A 21982-nucleotide genomic window follows, 5' to 3' on the forward strand; every position below is an offset into this window, starting at 1 on the left:
AACGGTCCCACAAGGGGCCCCGCCCCTGCCCTTGCACCACTCCCTGGCCACCTCCCCTCCTCAGTGTGCGCGAGTCTCCCTCCTCTGGCCCTCCGGGGCTGCGTGCCCCCTCAGTCCCTCCCCCTCAAGGGTTGCCATCGGGCGCTCCGCCCCCCTCCCCCCGCGGCGGCGCCCTCCCCGCAGCCCCCCCTCGTTGGCCGCGCGCGCCCTTGCCCCCCCTCCCGCGGAGGGCGCGCGCCCCGCACTCCCTCCCCCCGCAGCCCCCCCCTGGCCGAGGGCGCGCGCGCCCCGCGCTCCCATGCGCCGCTGCTGCCCGGCTCTATTTGTAAACACTCCGACCGCCGCCGCCTCCGCTGCTGCCGCCGCCGCCGTCGTCGCCGCCGCCGCCCGCCCGCTGGCTCTGCCGTTGCCGCAGCAGCTTCCAACCAAGATGGCGGCCGGTGGGAGCGGCGGCGGCCTGTCGTCCTGCCCGCCGGGGGTAGGGAACGGCTGCAGCAACAGCAACGGCAGCGGCGGCGGCGGGCCCGGGACGGGCCTGAGCTACAATAATTGTGCCGTGGCGGCGGCCGCAGCCCCGGCCCCCGGAAACCCGGCGGCCGCCTCCGCTTCCTCCGCCGCCGCGGCCTCCTCCGCCTCCGCCGGGCCCGGGGCCGCCTCCGCCCAGGCCGCGGGGAGCGGCGGCGGCGGGGCAGGCTCGGCCGTGGCGGCGGCGGCCCCGGGCCCGGCCCCCGCTCCGGCCCCGCCCGGGGCCGTGGGGGCGGCGGCGGCGGCGGCGGCGGGGCTGGTGCTGCACCGCGAGCCCGTCTACAACTGGCAGGCGACGAAGCCCACGGTGAAGGAGCGCTTCGCCTTCCTCTTCAACAACGAGGTGCTCAGCGACGTGCACTTCCTGGTGGGCAAAGGCATGAGCTCGCAGCGCATCCCCGCACACAGGTGAGCCCCGCGACCCCCGGCGGGAGGGCGCCCCAGCCTAGGGGAGCGTGGGCATGGCCCGCAACCGATCCCCCCATGGGAGGATGGGCTTGGCCCGCAACCGAACCACCGCCCCGGCCCCGGGGGAGGATGGGCTTGGCCCGCAACCGATCTCCCCATGGGAGGATGGGCTTGGCCCGCAACTGAACCCCCCATGGGAGGATGGGCATAGCCCGCAAAGGAACCCCCCCCCGCTCCGGGGGAGGATGGGCATGGCCCGCATCCTAACGCCCCCCTCCCAGGATGAGGATGGTCCCCATCTCAGCCCCTTTTCCCATTGTACCCCCAACCCTTTTGAAAACAAAGAGCTGGGTAGCCCCTGGAGAGCCAGGGAGGGCGCCCCCAGATCGGGGGCGGATGGGCATGGTCTCCATCTGAAAACCCACGAAAGGAGAGAGCCGTGCAGCCTACGAAGAACCAAGGAGGGTGCCCCTAGACTAGGGGAGGATGGGGAATCCAACCCCCTCCTCCCCATTGTTCCCCCAGCGCCTCTGAAAAGAAAGAGCTGGGCAGCCCTGGAGAGCTAAGGAGGGCGCCCCCAGACAGGGGGAGGGTGGGGATGGCTCCCATCCAACACTCTCCCTCCATTGTACCCCCACCCCCTTTGAAAAGAAAGAACTGGGCAGCCCTGGAGAACCAGGGAGGGCTCCCTTAGACGGGGGTGGATTGGGATGGTCCCCAGCTGAAACCCCTCCCTCTATTCTGTCCTTCCACTTCAATCCCAGCACTCGTGGACAAAAAAAAGCTAGGCAGCTCCTCAGAGAGCACCACACTAAGATAAGGGGAAGATGGTGCTGGCCACTCATTGGAAACCCCCCACTGTTGTACTCCAGCCCCTCTGAAAGGAGAGAGCCAAGAGTCCTCAGAGAGTCGAAGAGGGAATGTCCAGTTAGGAGGATAATGAATGTGTGTTCCCTTATCTGAATACTCCCCCCCCCCCATGGTCCCCCTCGCTAGCGACCCTGCAGGGAAAAAGCCAGGCAGTCCTCCTAGAGCCACCGGGTAGTTTCCAGTTAAGAGGGTGATGATGAGGTCTATTCACTAGAAACTCCCAACTACTCTCTTCTCACCCCCCCCCGCCCCCATTTCCCCCTGCAGGGAAAAAGCTGGGCAGGGCAGTGTCTTGGGAGAGCCACAGAGGGAGCCTCCAGTGATGATGTGATGAGAATAGCCCCTTCTCTGGAACTCCCCCACTGTGAAGTTCACCACAGCCCTGCAGAGAAAAAGAGGGGCAGTCCTCCCACAGCCACAGAGGGAGCCTCCAGTTATCAGGATGATAGTGGCCCCCTCCTTGGTACTACTTCCAGAATTCCTGTTGCCCTTGCCTCTCTTCAGGCTCCCCAAACCCGGCCCCTCCCCACTGATTGCCCTTTGCCACTTTCTGCAGATAAACCTCTCTATGGTCCTCCATCTCTACTCTTCCCTTTAGATCAAAGTCTCTACTATTCCCCCCTACCCAGGTACCCTGTTCTCTTTTACAGTTTGTTGTTCCTGAACCTCCTTCCTCTGATACCTTTACCCTTATTTCTCAAAACCCCCAAACCCCCCAAATCCAAAACCAAACCCCTTCTTAGAATATACCTTTCTGTTTTAAGGGTGTCAGCCCCTACATTCTTCATTGTCCTTCGTTGCCTTTCCTTGCCCTGTTTTTCAGGTGTGGGCCCCCTCCCCACCATTGACTTAAGAGGAGGTTTCTCCTGCCCTCTTAGTGGGAGAGTTGCTTTTGTGTTTCTAAGGCTCCCAGTTTGCCCTCAGGGTTCATACCTTCTCTTGGCTCACTGCCCCTTTTTAGAATTGGTTTTTTTTTCTCGGTCCTGTTCTCCCTTCTCTCCTTCACCTCCCCCCCCACTTTCCCTCCCATGGACCACAGTTTCTCTGTTTGTAAACTGATTGCGTTGGACCAAATGCTCTCTAAGGGCCCTGTGATTTGATGTCACCTTGAACCCTTAATTCTTAAACAGTCTCTCAAAAAGAACAAAGGAAGCAGTGAGTAAATTCTGGCTCCCCTCCTTTAACTCCCCTCTCTTCCTCAACCCACTGGTTTTCACATCATTTTTGTTACTCCTCCAGCCACATCTCCTGTCCTTTAGGTGGGTAGGTAGTTAGGTACTAAATATATCTTGGTCACTTGGTTATTGAATAGGATAGTAGATACTCGAGACAGCTTCCCTTTCATTCCTACCTTCTTGTATTACAGTCTTTACTGTATGTACTTGCATTTACACTTTTTGAAGGCAGAGACCATGGCCATACTCCTTTTATATTCTCCATGGTGTGAAGCATATGGGGCATGAAATGAATACTTGGTTGAACTGCAAATGCTTTACCTTCTGTGGAAGGCCTTTCTTGACCATCCTACCCCATAGCAATAGTTCCCCCTTCTGAAATGCAGCAGTTAGGATTTATGCTATTCATTTGAGACTTACCACTTATTCCTTTGTATAATTACTTGAATATAAGACAGTCTCTTTCCCCAATCAGATTGCACAAGGTCAGTGACCCATGAAAATGGCAACTAGCACAGTCTCTTATATGGTAACTTGGATTAGGGGAGGAAGGGAACAGGCGTTTTATTATTATTTTTATTTTTTTGGCTAGGCAGTGGGATTAAGTGACTTGCCACGGGTCAACACAGCTAGTGTTATGTGTATGTCTACTGCACCACTTAGCTGCCCCAAAACAGGCATTTTAAAATTACCTACTATGTTCCAGGCAGCATACTAAGGACTTTACAGATAATATCTCATTTGATCTGAATTTGGAGTCAGAAGACTCAAGTTTGAATTGGTTCTTGGTACTTGAATAGCTGTATGACTTTGGGCAAATCATTTAATTACTGAAATGAGTAGGAGAAGGGTGATGCAATTAAACAAACATCTTCTCTTGGCTAAGCCTGGGATGGAAAGGGAAGACTTTTTAGAGGTGAGGTGTTTTTAGTTCAATTGATTTCATAAATTCATCAATGTTTGACATCTCAGAGAATATAAAAAGGAATTTATGGCAAACGTGGCCCCTGCCCCTCAGGATTTACACATAAGCAGTGAGGCATGAAAGGGAAGAAGTCAGAAATATTATGGTCTAGTAGGGGAAAAGAAAGCAATAAGAAGTAGAAAACAAGCCTTGTGTTTACGGGTCCATTTCAGTTTAAATCCTGTGATCTTTTGTAGGAGGTGATCAGTGAATGTTGGCTGCTTGGTATATTTGCAGTGTGCTAGTCTTTAGTTCTCCCCTCAGAAGCTTACTGTGCCCTGCTTGACCCACCATGCCCAGCGAAAATTTTCTGTTGTGCTTTCAAACCAAGTATTCCTATTTGCCTTTACTTGTGTACCTTTCTGTAGCCTTCTTGCCCTCTGCCAAATTGTTTTCATCTCCCCCCGGGGATCTTTGCACAGATATTTTTGTATGTTGGACTTTAAGCCAGATTCTTTATTGTCATTCCTGGTAAGAGATATTTTATTGTTTCTTGAAGTGTCATGCACCTTCTTTTGGGCCTTAAATACCTTTCCTGTTTGTGTGTTGTTAATAGACAAGGGACTTTCAGGAGTAAGATTACATGCACAGCATAATGAGAAGAGTGCAGGAGAAACCAGCCAGCTCCTTGATCCTCACGTGCTACCTCTTCTTTCTCTTGTTGCTCTAGAGATGTGATCAGGTTGAATTGATGTTTCTTCGACTTCACACATAGGTCCACTCTGAAGTGGAATTTTTACCCACTAATCTTGTTGGTTTTTAGAAGAAAGGGGTTGATGGCATTAAGGAAGATGAGAAGGCAAATGGTAACTGTTAATGATAAAGGAAGCCAATTAAGTACTCCTGTGTTTGAAACCAGGCTTCCTCAAAGGGAAATCTTATAGGATGGAGGCTTGGAGAAGTGTTACATTGCTTTCTGAGTTGGAGGGGAGAGGGAGGAGGTATTCAGAGTGGAATGTAAAGTTGCCAACAATATACTAGGATCCTGTGCAGTGTAGATAGTCAAAGTAGAGAAGATTGTCTACGTAAGAGCCAAGTATGATAACTGTAAGTTGTGGATGCACGGGGGCAAGAACTACTGTCTAGGCAGTGATTTTAGTACTGCCTTCTGGCTCTATTCGTTATTGTTGCATTCACCAAAGAAATGAATGCCATTTCAGCAGCAGTTAGAGGCATCTTGGTACAGTGGAAAGAACGCTAGTGCTGTGAGTCATCAAACCTGGATTCTGATCCTGACTGCTATTAATTTGCTCTGGGACTTTGAAGAAATGGCTTTTCTCCTTAGGATCTCAGTTTTATCATTTACAAAGCTAGGAATTTGAACTAGTGGCCCTCACAATTCTAATGCTGTGATTTGTTGTGCTTGTACAAGTTGGAGGGTTTCACTGGAGATTTAATCGGTCTCTGCTCTTTCATCTCCTGACATTTTGCATATTTTACTTAGTTTATTCTGAATGATAAAAAATTATTTTAGGGCACTGAGGTGGTGCAGTGGATAGAGCATGGGCTTAGAAGTCAGGAGGACCTGAGTTCAAATCTGGCCTCCGACACTTGACACTTACTAGCTCTGTGACCCAGGGCAAGTCACTTAACTCCACCCTGGTCAAAGGAAAAAAAATTATTTTAAAATATACTTAACGAATATTTGTTAGTAATTAGTTTTGGACAGTGTATTTCCATATCAACTGCAAATGAATTTATAAGTGGTTGTTATTAAATAATGCAATTGCAAAATCCTTTAGCAAAGGATAACAATGATTTTGAATTACTTGTTAACTAAGTCACATGATTTTCAGACGTCATTTCCTTAAAATAAAATTTTGAAATTTAGCAGATGCACAGAGAAATTGACATTCCTAGTTAGGCCATTTTTTTGTTTTGCTAGAAATACAACGTAGCTGGAGTACTTGTGAGAGAAAATAATGTTCATAATAATTTTCATTGTTGAAAAATTCTGTAGAATGACAATACAAATAATTTGCCTTTATGTAGGACTTGGAGTTTGCAAAGTGCATTCCTCTCAGTTATCTTTTCAGGTAGTGAACTATAAATGTTATTTTTCGAATTTTTCAGATGAAGAAACTAAGGCTCAAGGTCTTTTAAGTCATATGTTTACAGTCGCAGCTGGAACTCTGACTCCATAGGATCAGAGATGGAGAGCTGAAGGGGATCTTGGACTGTGTTCTTTGCATTGTTTGCTGCTTCAAGATAGAAAGTCTTTTTGAATTAGAAGAATGTTTGAAGCTAATTATTGGGATAGAATTCATATGAAGAATCATGTTTGACGCTTGGGATGGGTGAGGATGATAATGAACTTACATAGTGTAACTTGTATAAAATTGCTGGCGTTTAGTAAGAAGAACTAGACCTGTGACTTTAAACTTATCTTGAGGAAATTCCCTCCAGCAGTGTAAGGTCAGCACCTGGGAAGGGGGGAGGGAGAAAGATGGTCAGGGTGCAGTGGACAACCTCTTAGCCTTCAATGTCTGACCAAGCCAAGTGCCTGGCAGCACCTGCTTCATGGGTTTGAATGTATGGGAGAGCCAAGAGATCATTCATGCCGCTCAGATGAAGCTACTTAGGTTTCTCTTTAGTGTAGAACAGGGGATCATCGGAGATCATAGGATCATCCTGGTTGTCATCAAGTCCCGTGGAGGGAGAGGGAGAGAAAAAAGGAGAGGGAAACAAAGGGAGGAAAGGAGAGAGGAAGAGAGAGAATGAATGAATTTATTAAACCCTTACTGTGTGCCAGGCACTGGGCTAGAATACAGAACCAAGCAAAAAGAGTGCCCTCAAGGAGCTTCCAATCTAGTAGTTGGAGACTTCACATAAAAGACAGTTGACAAGGGAGAACGGGGGAAGGCGCTTGCCTAGGAACCTGGGGCGAGGTGGAGAAATATTCTGGGGAATTGTGGGTTTGAAGTGGGCATGACTGACTTGTGCTTCCTCAAACAGAGGCTCAGGAGAGGAACTCCCAGGTTGGAGGAGGCGGAATTGGACAGGTCACCCGGGGAGCTATGGGCTGTTGTGGTTTTCAAATCCAAATTAAACAACATCCCCAAGTTTTCCAGAACCAGATTGAAATATAATTGGGAAATATTTAACAAAATAAAAATACAGTAAAATATAGATGATATTAAATCTTAAAACTAAGTCAGTATGTAGCCAGCAGAGATGCTTATGTGTGAATTAGTGGCTCCCTTTCTTTTTTGAGTTTGATGCCACTGACTTAGAACTCTGAGAGGCTGTGATTTGGCAGTGGTCACACAGCCTGTATGTGTCTTTCTGACTTAAAGGCCTGTTCCCTGTGTGCTAGGTTATGCTGCCTATAGTGTCTAGTGTATCAGGAGATATTTTTGGAGATAACCTGTCTGTATGACAGGTACTCATTGGAATGGTACTGGGTGATAATTGGCTTAACAATGAATGCTTGTAGTGTATAAGGCACCACCAGAGGGAGTTGCAAAAATGAATGAGACACAGACTTTAAAATCTAGCTGGGGAGATCAGTCAATTAAAGAATAAACATTTATTGACATACACATAATTATAATCTATGACAGTTTGTGATAAAGTCCAGAAGACTGCTATAAAGAGAGAATAAGAATTTGAGGGTGGTAGGGAAGACTTTTAACTGGAGAGTATTGGGAAAGACTTTATGAAAGAAATAGCATTTGACCTGGACATTAGAAAGATGAGTTGGATTTTAAAAGGCAGAGATGGAGTTGGGATGGGCAGAGAGGATTTTTGAGGAAGGAGAAGGCAGGATTGCCAAAGGCACAGAGGTAAGGAAGCCTAAGCTGTGTATGAAACGTAGTGAATAATTCTGTTTGGCTAGATTATTGGGAGACAAAGCTGCCAAAGTAGGTTGGATCCATTGTGGTGGTCTTGAATGTCAGGTTAAGGAACTTGGACTTAAAAAGATTTTTGAGCAGACTAATGAGATCAAAGCAATGGGTGTAGGAAGAGTAACGTGGTAGGGCTGTGCTGACTGGGAGAACTGTAAAGATAACCAGTTAGGAGAGGCCGTTACACTAGTTCAGACTAGATAACAACAACAACAACAATAATAATAATAAAGTCATGATGATGATTAGAGCTATAATTTATATGGCACTTTAAGGTTTACAGAGGGTGGTGACAGTGGGAATGAATTTGAGAGACTTTGTAAAGGAAGAATCAATAGGATTTACTTAATAGGTATGGGATTTGAGTGGAGGGGTCAGTCCCAGATTTTAGAGGTGTAAGGAACCTAAGAGATCATCTGCCTCACTTATTCTGATGTCCTGTCCTTAATTGACAGATGAATGCAATTTTAGACTCAGTGGTGGGGTATACTGTACAGGACTAGGTAGTTGGAGAGTTCTGTTGTACTCTCCTCTGGTCAGTAGAAATCTTGCCATATGAGGATCAGTTGAAAGAATAGGGGATTTTTACTCTGGAGAAATGAAGTCTTGTTGGGGGAGGGGAGAAAAAGAGAGTGTCCTGTGATCACTGTCTTCAAGTATTTTGAAGGATTGGTGATGTGAAAGAGGGATTAAGGCACTCTACTTTGACCCACTTTCTACCGGAAGCCTTTCCCAACTCCTCTTAATTCCAGTGCCTTCCCTCTGTTAATTATTTCTTATTTATCCTGTAGATAGCTTGTTTTGTATATATTTGTTTGCATGTTCTCTCCCCTATTAAATTGTAGGTTCCTTGAGGGCAGGGACTGTTTTTTTTTCTCTAGCACCTAGTACAATGCCTGGCACATAGTAGGCACTTAATACATATTAATTGATTTATTGATTGATGGTAGCCACATTTGAGATGGGCATCAAAGAACAGGTGGGAAAACATAGAGCATGTTCTGAGGCTAGAGAGTAGTTTAGATTGCCTGGAGGGAAATAAACACAGGTAAGATTGGTAAAAAGAGTTTGAACTTTACTCCCTAGGTGGTAGGGAACGGCTGAAGATTTTTGACCACAGGACTGACAGTATTGGATTTTTGCATAAGGAAGATGAGTTTGACTGGAATATGTAGGATGGATTAGACAGTAGAAGAAGGAAGGAAGAACGTGAAAGAAGCTGTTAGAATAATCTGTGTATGTGATGATGAGCCCCCATTCTTAGTCAAAGCAATATTTAAACATTTTTTTGGTGAGGGATATTTTGAACTAAGTAACTGAATGTACATGAGAAGAGAAAGAAGATTTGAAAAGCTAGCACCACATTTTTTAACATGGTAGTTGAAGCTGGGGGAATGAAGAAATCGCTAAGAGGAGAGAATATATATGGAGAAGGCTGAAGATAGATCATTGGAAGGCATCCGTTTTAAGGTGCCAAGAAGAACATGAAAAGGCAGAAGAGTAGAGGCAGAAGGAAGACCTAGAGAATCTGGCATCTTGGAAGCTAAGGAAGGGGAGTGTCAGTAGGGCCAGATGCTGCAGAGAAATCAGAAAGGAGAAAGACCAAAAAAGGCCATTGGATTTGATTAATTGGTGATCTTAGAGTAGTTTCATTGAAGTTGTGGGAATAGAATCCTAGATATAAAAAGTCTAGGGAAAAGTGAGAACGTAAGGATGTAATAGCATCAAGTATTGACAGCTTTTGAAAGGATACGAATAGGCAGTTTTTAAAAGAAGCCATCAACAACTAACACCACCTCCTGATAATAAATAGTCGTAGTCATTTGTGACACAGAACATCAGGGTTGGCAGCTTAATGTAAAGCATTGAGAGAATTGTTCCTGAAATCTTCCAAGACTCTGGTATCCTGAGTGATATGAATAGGGGTTCAGTGAAGGGAGGACAGAAACAATTGCCTGCTATGCGTCAGCCACTGTGCTCAGTGCTTTACTTATAGTATTTCATTTGGTCCCCATAGTAACCTGGAAGGGGGGGGAATAGATGCTTTTATTTTCCCCATTCTACGTTTGAGAAAAAATTGAGACAGGCAGAGATTAAGTGAGGGTCACATAGCTAGTAAGTGTTGGAGGTGGGATTTGGTTTTTTTTGTATGTTTGTTTTTGGGGGTTTTCTTTGAGGCAGTTGGAGTTAAGTGACTTGCCTAGAGTCACAGAGCTGGTGTCCAATGACTGAGGTCATATTTGAACTCAGGTCCTCCTGACTCCAGGGCCAGTGTTCTATCCACTGCTCCACCTAGCTGCCCCTTGAGGTAGGATTTGAACTCATATTTCTGACTTCAAGTCCAGTGCTCTCGCCAGTGTTCCACTTAGAGATGTTTTTCTTCTAAAATATTAAATATGAAGTTTTGCATGTGTGTGTATGTGTGTATTTATTATAGGCAGTTTTACCAGTATGGAAATAAACCTGATTTCCTCTTTTGCTCCAAAGCTTCCCTAATCCTCATGTATGCCAGCACTTAGGAGTTCTGTTAAAGTATCAGTATAATAATATGGGTTGCCCCATGGGCCACACCCCTACAGTAAATCTTTTGGAAAGCTTGTAGCACTTGGGCCATATCAGCCAGTCAATAAATATTTATTAAGCACCTACAGTGTGCTAGGCTGTGGGGATACAAAAAGAGACAGAGTACACAGTTCCTGTCCTCAAGGAGCTCACAGTCTAATGGGGGATTCAACAAGCAAACATGTACAATCTATATAGAAGATAAAAAGGAAATAATAGGGAGAAGGTCCTGGAATTAAGAAGGGTAGGGAAGGCTTTCTGCAGAAGATGAGATTTTAGTAGGCATTTTGAAGGAAGGCAGGGAAGCCAGGAGGTGGCTATGAGGCGGTTCCAGGCTTGGGGAGGGGGGACAGCCAGAGAAAACACCCACAGCTGGAGTGGAGTGTCTTGTTTGTGGAACAGCGAGGAGGCCCGGGTCACTGGATCAAAGAGTACATGGCAGGAAGTGAGGTGTTAGAAGACCAGAAAGGTTGGGGAAGGGGTGCTAGGTTATGAAGAGCTTTGAATGCCAAACAGAGCATTTTGTATTTGATCCTGGAGGAAATGAGGAGCCACTGGAGATATATAGAATGGGAGGGACGTGGTCAAACCTGCGTTTTAGGAAAATCACTTTGGTGGCTGAATGGAGGATGGATTGGAGTGGGGAGAGACTTGAGGGGGGCAGACCCACCTGCAGCCCATTGTAGTGATCCAGGGATGAGGCAAAAAGGGGGGTGTATTGGAGAGAGGGTGTGAAGGTGAAATTGACATGCTTTGGCAAACAGCTTGGATATGGGGGGTGAGAGGAAGGGAGGAGTACAAGCGGACTCCTACCGTGGGAGCCGAAGGGACTGGGAAGATGGTGTCGCCCTCTATGGAAGAAAGGAGGAGGGGAGACTTTGGGGGAAAGATAATGATTTGATTTTGGACATGTTGAGGGGACGATGTCTCCTGGAAATCCAGTTCGAGATGTCTGAAAGGCAGCTGATAGTGTGAGACTGGAGGTTACTGCTGCTTTCCCTGAGTAGCACCTTGCCATTTGGTCAAGAACATCTGCTCCTAACTTACTGGCTTTGGCTTTGGGTGTTGTTCTCTGCTAGAATTTGAACATTTGAGTGGAAGGTTCTCATAATTTATGTTACAGACTTGGATTTCTTACACTGGTATGGAGTCAGTGTCACTTTTAGTAAGCTTTTAGGTAGATTTAGGTAGATTTCAAAACCAGTTTCATGCAGTGGCCTATGTGTTTCTTTGTTGTCTTGTCCTCTTTCTCTATAATTCTAATTAATAGTCTCAACAATGCTGCCTTGTTGCTTTAGGAGTCTCAAGGAAAGATCAAGCAGTGTAAATTAATTGCCCCAGGTTAAATTGTAGCAGTTGTTGACTTGTAGTTTCTTGAGCCTCAAGGTTACTACACCTGCAGGTATACTGCTATATCATTGCTTCTATAGTGTAGTATTTTCCCAACTAAGAGAATCTATTGGACAAGTATCTGTTTTCTGCTGCCACGTATTTGTTGTCCGTTGTGAACTAAAATTTCTGACCCAAGTTGTCTGGTTTGTTTGACATATATGGAATAAATTTACAACATGCTTTGCAAAGCAGCTCATCGATTGGTATCTGTACATCAGTTAAAAGTTCCTTCTGACAACTTTTAATAAAAGGATTCAGTGGTGAGGATGCTAGATAAAACTTTTCCTGAGATAGGTTTTACTTTCTTTCAAGTTTTCAGGTAAAAGTTGAAGGTACCTCATTATATCTAGGAGTTGATTACATGGCATAGTTTTATTGAATAACCCCCAGGAGCTATACATACTTTTTATGAGTAGGTTTCTTCAATCAATAATGCTGCAATCAACCAATAAACTTTTCTAATTCATCTAATGCTGGGGTGGGAAACCTGTGACCTCAAGGCCACGTGTGGCCTTCTAGGTCTTTGGGTGGGGACTTTTGACTACGTGCAAGTTTTACAGAACAAATCTTTTCTCTAAGGGGATTAATTCTGTGAAGTTTGGATTGAGTCAAAGGGCTGTACTTGAGGGCCTAGAGGGCCACATGTGACCTTGAGGCTGCAGTGCAGGTACCCTACCCCTGAGTATAACAGACCAGTTGGCATTAACTGTTACTTGCTGGCTCCTAGCATTTGTACATGTCTGAATGTTTCTAGGCTTTGGCTCACTAAATAAAATTTGAAAAAGAAGAAACAGGACTTTTCTCCACAAAACAGATTGTGGAGTTTGCAGTAGGGCCAGTGTAATAGTGTTTAGGTATTGCGTTGTCAAGAACCATCTTTACCTTTCAGACATCCTGGCTTTTCATAATAATGGCTAATATTTACATAGCACCTGCTGTGTGCCAGATGCTGGGCTAAGTGTTTTACAAATATAATTTCATTTGATATTCATCTCTTTTGTCATAAACTTGGGTCTGGCAAGAACTCCATTTCTCATTACCTTTTGGGTTATCAGCTTTAGAAGGAACTTAACTGATGGACTCATTGTTGCTGGAATCAGATGAAGAATAATACTCTTTCATTGCCTCTTGGGCTGCAGTGGTAGCATTTCCATTATCACATTCACTGTACGAAAGTTCACTATCACATAGTAGTAGGATGGAATATTAATTCTAAAATCTGTTCAGAGTCTCTCAGACATGTTATTAGTAAAGATTCAAGCATTGGCTTGACAGCCATACTGTTTTTACCAAATTATAAATTCTGAAAATCTGAAAAATCAGAAAAAAATTAAAATTAGTAAAATAGTGGGAAATGCATGAAAAAATAATTTGCAAAACTATAAATATGTTAATTGCAAGGCCATGCTCTGGTTTTGTACAAGTCTTGACTAGGAGTATGGGGGAAGTGCATTCTATATTCAGACCAGTATGGTACATTTCAAGGCCAAAAGTATTCCTTAGTCAAGTGGAAAATACTGTTTTATGAAGTAGGGGGGAATTTAAGTTGCCGGGATATTCTTTCTTAATAAGTGTGCTTTCCTATAACATTTCTTAGAGATGGAAAGGAAGAGTGGGGAGGAAACCTTATTCTCTTTGGATTATGGTATGGGTTGAAATCCACAGTAGTTCATTCGATCTTTGTGTTAGTTTATGTTATGGATTAGAATAATGCAGATGAATAAAATGAACTTTTGAAAAGCTGTTTACTTGTTAGAGTGGTTCTAGAAAACACTGGATTTCCCTTCTTATAGTAGACTTTTTTAAAGTGAAAGTCCATAGAATGTGGTGCATTGACTTGTTAGCTATTCTTTCCCAGTCTGACCATGGGATAAGTAATGTGTCCGTGGCTAATGTGGGAACATGCCCTGAAAGTTAACACATTTTAAAATATTTTAACCTTTATTTTATGTACATTGATATTGTGTCTGCTACCTAAGGCATTTTAGTCATGGCACAGTGGGACTGGACAAGCCATTATGAATAGAGGCAGTGTGAAAGGCCGCAGATATTCCTGATTGTTGAAAGGGCTTCTTGATCTGGTTTTAGAGAATTGAGTCAAGGACAGTTTTAGCATGGATTGAGTGATGATCCAGGCCGGTTGTCCTTAGTCTGACTTTTTCATAGTTAATCATGGAATCCAAGTGTTAGGAAGGCTGTCAGGGGCCGTCTGATCAAGCCTTACTTGAACAGTGAACCAGTCTTACAACATCCTCGGCAAGTGGCCGTCCACTTTCCCATAGCTTTAATCATTAGGAATTTTTTTTTTTTTGCATCAGGTCTAAATGTGTCCCTCTGCAGCTTCTGCTTGTTCTTGGTCCTGTAGTCTGAGGCCAAGCAGAACAACCCTAATCTCTTTCCCACAATGATAGCCTTTCAAATCATTATTATGTCTCCTTTAAATTTTGTCTTCTCCATCTTGAGTGTTCCCTATTCCCATCAACCAGTCATCATATGGCGTGGCCATCAGTTCTCACACTGTCCTGGTTTCTGCAGCTTGTCAAGGCTCAGCACAGTGCTCCAGATGCTGTCGGCCGGGGCCAGACTAATGGCACCGTGGCCTCTCATTCTGGAGAGCCCTCTTAAGCCTGTGGTAGCACCTGCTTCTTCTGACTTCCATTTCATGTCAGTGAATCTGGTTGAGCTTGGGCTCTGCTTGAGCTTCCATGTTTTTTGCGTGCGTACTATCTAGTCACACCTCCCTGTCTGGGATCTGTGAGATTGGTTTTTACTGTATTCAGTTCTATTCAGGGAGCATTTGTTAAGTGTCTGCTTTGTTCAAGGCAGAGAACCTGCATTCCTATTTTGGCAGTCAGGGGATCTAATGTTCCCCTCCCCCAAGCATTTATTTTATCTCTCTCTCACCCATCCCTACCACTGAACAACAACAAAAGGAAAAAACCCCAACAAATAGGTATAGTCAAGCAAAGTAAATTCCTTCATTGACCATATCCACATGCCCTGGAGGGAGGGTATTCTGGTTTGTTTTCTTTTCTGGCTAGGCGGTGGGGTTAAGTGACTTGCCCAGGGTCACACAGCTAGTAAGTATTATGTGTCTGAGGCCGGAATTTGAACTCAGGTCCTCCCAAATCCAGGGCCGGTCTTCTGTCCTTGCCACCTAGCTGCTCCAGGAGGGTATTCCACTCACTCAGTCACTCAGTAAACATTAAGTGCCTACTGTGGGCCAGGTACTGTGCTAAGCTGTGAAAACTGCTTTGTATCTTTTAGTATAATTAGGAATTTTTGGTTCTAAACATAAAATGTTGCGTGAGAGTTTTAGGGATGCAGGAACCTTTGGCTAAAATATCAGAAATCATTTTTATACATGGTGACATGTTAATGATATGTCACAGTGCAGTCGCATTAATGTCTGAGCTTCTAAGTACTATCTAGCTTACAGTGTTGGCTGAGATCTGGAGGAAGAGGAGGGATAACTCATGAACAGTTTGTGTGCTCCCTTAGTATCCTTGTGGTGCATGGTGAAAGTGAGGAAAACCATCCTCACATTGTGGACCCATCTAAGCATTTTGTGGGAAGACTTAGGTAACAATCATATAATGTGCAAGCATGTGTACTTGCCATCTGTGCTGTTGGATCAAATATGTACACTGTGAATTCAGTTGCTTACTGTGTGCAGGCATTGTGGGATCACAAGGGCAAAAGTAGTCCCTGGTGTCAAGGAACTCATATTTTAGTGGGATAGAAAATCTGCAGACAGCTGTGTGCATGCAAGATCCTTACAGGGTAAGTGGGAAGTAATCTAGCAGGCACTGGTGGAGGGAGAGGGCAGGGGAAACTGGGAAAGGCTCCTTATAGAAGGTGCGATTTAAACTAGTCTTTAAGGTAGCCCAGAGATAGAGGTGAGAAGAGTGGGCATTCTAGGCATGGGAGACAGCTGCTGAAAAAACGTGGAGTTGGGAGATGGAGAGTCGTGTGGGAAGAACACCAAGAAAGCCCAGTTTTTCTGGATCATAAAGTTCATGGAGGGGGCTTGCTGCTGCTACTACTGTTTGTCCTTCGTTCTTCGAAGAGGACCATGATATAAGGGAGGCAGTGCTGTGACATGCAAGTGAATTGGAGTCACCAGCCTTACTTTTTCCTCTGGAGCTATCTGGGGCCAATGGCCAGATATGGATCAGGACAACTGGAGATGGCCCAGGATGCACTGGGAAACTTGGCCTTTCAAGCCGAGGTCCTCAACAAGTCTCAGTTTGACTAAGGCAAACCCTATTCAGTGATTAAGGCTTAATAAAAATGAGGCAAAGGATGGCCTCTTTAAAAAAAAAAGTTAAAAAAAATAGATCTGGGAGGGAAGACCCTCAGGATTTCTGCCAAAACAGAAACAATTGTTATTTACATTCATTGTGAACCAGTCAGGGCCCAAACAGGTCTTCCCCTCCCAGATCTATGGAGAGGGGGAGTAAAGTATAAGAAGGTAGGATAGATAGGTAGGCAAGTGTCAGATTGTAAAGGGCTTTAAAACCAAACAAGATTTTCTTTTTGATGCCTGGAAGTAATAGAGAACCACTGGAATTTATTAAGTGGGGGGAAATGCAGTTGTTTAGAATTCCTTTTTGGTTTGGAAAAGCATTTTAAGTTTTGTATGCGTAAGAAATATCAGATTTCATGTAAGACCTGGATTTGAAGATAAAATTAGATAATGGGTTTAACATGTGTGTAACTGTAAACCATTTTTCCATTTGTGTGTGTGTGTGTGTGTGTGTGTGTGTGTGTGTTTTATTTCAGTCTGGACCTCTGATTTAATTTGTGTGGGGAACTTTCTATATTGAAACTTATGCTAGGACAGATCAATAAGTCATCTGTAACTCATAGTCCTAGAGCTTCCTGGGGCACTGAGAAGTTTTGCAACTTGTCCACAGTCCTACTGTTGGTAAGTGTCAGAAGCAGGATTTGAACCTAGGTGTTCCCACCTCCAGTGCTGGCCCTCTCTCTTCCATATTGAGCTGCTTTTCATCTATTTGTCAGTAGGACTAGATTGCAAATATAAGGTACTCTTAAAACAAGTGGTTTGGAGAAGAGTATTTGTTACAGGTAATTATCAGTAAAAACAGAGTCTTTGTTTTAGGACCATAGAAGTAGCAGCTTTGAGATGTACAATTCCATTAAGGACTTGGAGAACTTTCAGAACTTCAATTCCAGATAAGGGAAAGTAGTTCTAAATATTAGGGGAAAATGAGTCTTAGAACTGTCAGTGGAAAGCTGTGCATACTTAAGAAACCATGTATCTTAGCACTTCACTCTTCTTGTAAAATTGTTACAGTACCTGTGCCAAGCAGCACACAAAGTTGTTGTGTTGTTCAGATGGACCAACCTGAACAAGGCTCATGAGGCTTGAAAAACACATTATCCATCCCCCTTTTCTGGCTTCAGGTTGCGCTGCAAAGACTAATGATAATCTCCAAGAGTTCTACCTGGAACATTCCATGTTCTCTTCCAGTTTTGACATGCAGTGTTCTTAGGACTTTTCCTGCTCCACCATTTCATTTTCTGTGTTCTAAGGAAACTTTTTTAGTCTCATAGTATATGATTCTATTTATTTAGTTCAATGATCCTTTTTTCCATGTTTTGAATAATTATACTTTTACATTCATTCTTAAAATTTTTAAATTCCCAATTCTCTCCCTGTCTCTATTTCCTCCCTCACCTATGAAGAAAAAAGTAAGCAGCATGATAACAAGTTGTACATGTGAGGTCATGCAAAATATTTCCATGTCAGCCATCTTGCAAAAAACAAAAAGAAAAGTAAGAAAAAAATAAAGTAGAAAAAAGTATGCTTCAGAGTTCATCAGTTCTCTCTCTGGAGGTGGCTAACATTTAGCTTCGTGAGGCTTTTGGAATTGTCTTGTGCTGATCACTGTATTGATCAGAAGAGCTAAGTCTTTCATTGCAATATTGCTTTTACTTTGTGTACAGCATTCTCCTGGTTCCACTGGCTTCACTTTGCATCAGTTCATATACGTTTTCCCAGGTTTTTCTGAAACTCTCTTGCTTATCATTTGTTATGGTACAGTAGTATTCCATCACAACCATATATACCACAATACGTTCAGCCATTTCCTGGTTGATGGTCTTCAATTTCCGATTCTTTGCCACCACAAAAAGGGCTGCTGTAAATATTTTTCATTTTCTTTAATTTCTTTGGGATATAGACCTAGTATTTTGGCATAGTTCCAAATTGTTCCCCATAATGGTGGCACCAGTTCACAACTCCACCAACAGTGAATTAGTGTACGTATTTTTCCATATCCCCTCCAGCATTTATCATTATTCCTTTTGGTCATGTTAACCAATCTGATAGATGTGGGGTGTTAGCTCAGAGTTGTTTTAATTTGTTGAGCAGTCATCTTGTAAATCATTCATCTTAAGTAAAGCTTTGCACTAAATGCTCTGTGTATGGGTGTGTTAGGGGTAGAAGACAAGCTTAAAAGGGCAACCCCTGTCCTGGAAAACTTTTCAGTGTAGTCAGGTGCAAATTCTTCATGTCTTTGGAAGTGTTCACGCGCAAGGCAGCCTAGAATTCTCTAAAGATGTGGGTGTAAAACATTAACCTTTTCCTTCAAAGATCAGTTGGGAGGGGGCAAAAGAGGGCAATGAGCATAGATATTTTGGTAACATTTCAGTGCAGATAAAATAATGGAACTTTAATGAACATTTTTTTCTCTCCTTTTGAATGTTAGGTTTGTGTTGGCTGTGGGCAGTGCTGTCTTCGATGCAATGTTTAATGGTGGAATGGCCACAACTTCTACAGAAATTGAACTGCCAGATGTGGAACCTGCTGCTTTCTTAGCTTTACTCAAGTAAGCCTATATGATTCTGCTGTGTGCTCTGCTAACTGTAAAGTTAGAGAATTGTTGACAGAGATGTAATTTACCAAAAATCTTGTACTGAAAACAGGATAGGGAAAAAACTTGGGCACTCTGAACACTGCCTTGCAAAGGTGGAATAGTAGAAAGGATGTTGAACTGGGAATCTGGTCATTTGGATTCTAGCCCTGGCACTGTCATTAACCAGCTGTGTTGCTGGGCAAGTCACTTCATCTTCCTCAGCCTCAACTACCTCACAGGAAGGATGGGACTTAATGATTGTGAAGATTTCTTCCATGTCTGTTATTTGAAGAATTTGTTTCAAATGTTTTAATTTCTAGTGAAATACTTTGTATTTGATTTTGGCTGGGAATAAGTACTGGTTCCCTGACAGTGGCAGTTAACTATAAGAGCTTTTCCTCATGCTGAAATAGATTCTGTTGTTACTGAGAAATAAATCGTCCTCTGGTAGTGTGTATGAGCAATAGGAAATTCATCTGTTTTTAAACACTGTGAAATGCTATAAGGGTAAAAGTGTTTTTCAGGGCATGTTCTCTGATAATTAAGAAGCATGCTGGGGAGGCAGCTGGCTGGCACAGTGGATAGAGCACCAGCCCTGAAGTCAGGAGGACCTGAATTCAAATCCGACCTCAGACCAAACACTTGACACTTACTAGCTATGTGACCCTGGGCAAATCTCTTAACCTCAATTGCCCAAAAAAAAGAAGTATGCTATGTAGTTTTGCACTTTCATTTTACCAGCTTAGAAAGCTATTTTTTCTCTTTATTTAATATTTTATTTTCTCCCCAGTTACATGTAAAAACAATTAAAAAAATTTTTTTGAGTTCCAGATTTCCTCCTTTCTTCCCTCCTCTCCCCCACTCTGAGAAAGCAGGCAATTTGATGTAAGTTATGCATGTGCAGTCATGTAAAACATATCCATATTAGTCATGTTGTAAAAGGAAATACAGACCAAAAGAAAAGCCAAAAACCCAAAGAAAAGTAAGGTAAAAAACCAGTATGCTTTGATCTGCATTCAGACTTGTGTTAGGTCTTTCTCTGGAGATGGATAGCATTCTTTCTCACAAGTCCTTCAGAATTGTCTTGGATTATTATATGCTGAGAATAGCTAAGTTATTTACGGTGGATCATCATACAGTATTGCTGTTACTGTGTACACTATTCCCCTAGTTCTGCTCATATCATTTTGCATAAGTTCATCTAAATCTTTCCAGGTTTTCTGGGAGCATCCTGCTTGTCAGTATAATATAATACAATAGTATTCCATCACAGTCATAGACCATAATTTATTCAGCCATTTCACCAATCGATGGGCATCACCTCAATTTCTAATTTTTAGCCACCACAGAAAGAGCTGCTATAAGTATTTTTGTACATATAGGTCCTTTTCCTTTTTGCTTTTTATCTCTTTGGGATATGGAATTATTGTTGGGTCAAAGCCCTTTCGGCATAGTTCCAAATTGCTCTACAGAATAGTTGAATCATTATACAACTTCACCAACAGTGCATTAGTGTCTCAATTTTTCAGAATCCCCTCCAGTGTTTGTTATTTTCTTTTTCTGTTATATTAGCCAGTCTGATAGATGTGGGGTATTAACCTCAGAGTTGTTTTAATTTGCATTTCTCTAATCAATAGTGATTTATAGCATTTTTTCATGTGATTTTAGATAGCTTTGATTACTTTTCCAAAAACTTCCTGTTCATATTCTTTGACCATTTATCAACTAGGGAATGGCTCTTATTTTTATAAAGTTGACTCAGTTCTCTATATATTTGAGAAATGAGGCCTTTATCAGAGAAATGTGCTGTAAATTTTTTTTCACAGTATGATTACTAACTTTATTTCCCTCCATCCTATTTCCCCCCTGTTTATCCTGTGCTCTTTCTTTCCTTTCACCCTGTGCATCCTCAAAAGTGTTTTGCCTCTGACTGCTGCCTTCCCTGATGTTCTGTCAGACTCTCCCCTCCCCTACCCACCTTTCTTATCCCTTTCTTCTAGTTTCCTGTAGGGTAAGATAGATTTCTGTACCTGAGTGTATGTTATTCCCTCTTTGAGCCAGTTCAGATAAGAGTAAGGTTCACATGCTACTCCCCTTCCCCGTCTTCCTCTCCACTCTAAACACTCTTTTGCACCCCATTCTACCTTTCCTTTTCCCCTTCTCCCAGTGCATTCTTCTTTCTTACCCCTTAATTTATTTTTTTAGATTATCATCCCATTATATTCATCTCATACTTGTGCCTTCTGTCAGTGTATACTTCTTCTAACTGCCCTGTTAATGAGAAAGTTCTTAGGAGTGACAAGTATTATCTTCCATGTAGAAATGTAAACAGTTTAATCTTATTGAATTTCATGATTTCTGTTTCCTGTTTAACTTTTTCTTTTTCTCTTGAGTCTTGTATTTGAAAGTCAGATTTTCTATTCAGCTTTGGTCTTTTCATCAGGAGTGCTTGAAAGTCCTCTATTTAATTGAATATCCATTTTTTCCCCTGACAGATTATACTAGGTTTTGCTGGGTAGGTAATTCTTGGTTGTAATCCTAGTGTCTTTGCCCTCCAGAATATCATATTCCAAGCCCTCTGATTCTCTAATGTAGAAGCTGCTAAATCTTGGGTTATCCTGACTGTGGCTCCATGATATTTGAATTTTCTTTCTGGCTGCTTGCAGTATTTTCCCCGTGACCTGGGAGCTCTGGAAATTGGCTATAATATTCTTAGGAATTTTCACTTTGGGGTCTCTTTCCAGAGGTGATAAGTGGATTCTTTCACTTTCTATTTTGCCCTCTGGTTCTAAAATATCAGGGCAGTTTTCCTTGATAATTTTTTGAAAGATGATGTTTAACCTCTTTTTTGGATCATGGCTTTCAGGTAGTCCAATGATTCCTAAATTATCTCTCCTGGATCTATTTTCCAGGTCAGTTGTTTTTCCAGTGAAATATTTCACATTTTCTTCTAATTTTTTCATCCTTTTGATTTTGTTTTATTGCTTCTTAATGTTTCATGGAATCATTAGCTTCCACTTGCCCAGTTCTAATTTTTAAGTAATTATTTTCTTCAGTGAGCTTTTGAACCTCTTTTTCCATTTGGTGGAATCTACATTTTAAGGACTTCTCTTCAGTGAAATTTTGTGCCTCTTGAGAGGCACGTATTTTACTGATCCCTTTGGTGGTTTTATTTCACTGACACTTTCCAATAAGCCTCCCTGAATAAAAATCTTTATAAAAGCTAGTTAAAGCTAGTCATTATGATGATGTATATACCATTCAGTATCTGTAATCTACCACCACTATTGAGAGAAGGAAATTGTATTTCATTAGTAATCTCTAGAACTAAGATTGGTCCTTGCATTCAAAAAA

The 21982-nt window shown here is 43.1% G+C and overlaps 1 protein-coding gene across 1 annotated transcript in view; it reads left to right on the top strand.

Annotated features, from left to right (window-relative positions):
* The first annotated feature begins 257 nt into the window (after nt 1–257).
* The window catches only part of BTBD2 (BTB domain containing 2), a 64688-nt gene continuing 42963 nt past the window's right edge, over nt 258–21982 (top strand). The window contains 2 exon segments of the mRNA XM_078154114.1: nt 258–933; nt 18482–18601. Coding sequence (XP_078010240.1) covers nt 299–933; nt 18482–18601 — 755 coding nt within the window. The 5' untranslated portion in view covers nt 258–298.

The sequence above is a fragment of the Phascolarctos cinereus genome, unplaced genomic scaffold (genome assembly GCF_003287225.1).
Source record: "Phascolarctos cinereus isolate Bilbo 61053 unplaced genomic scaffold, phaCin_HiC Scaffold_4;HRSCAF=312, whole genome shotgun sequence".
Lineage (NCBI taxonomy): Eukaryota > Metazoa > Chordata > Mammalia > Diprotodontia > Phascolarctidae > Phascolarctos > Phascolarctos cinereus.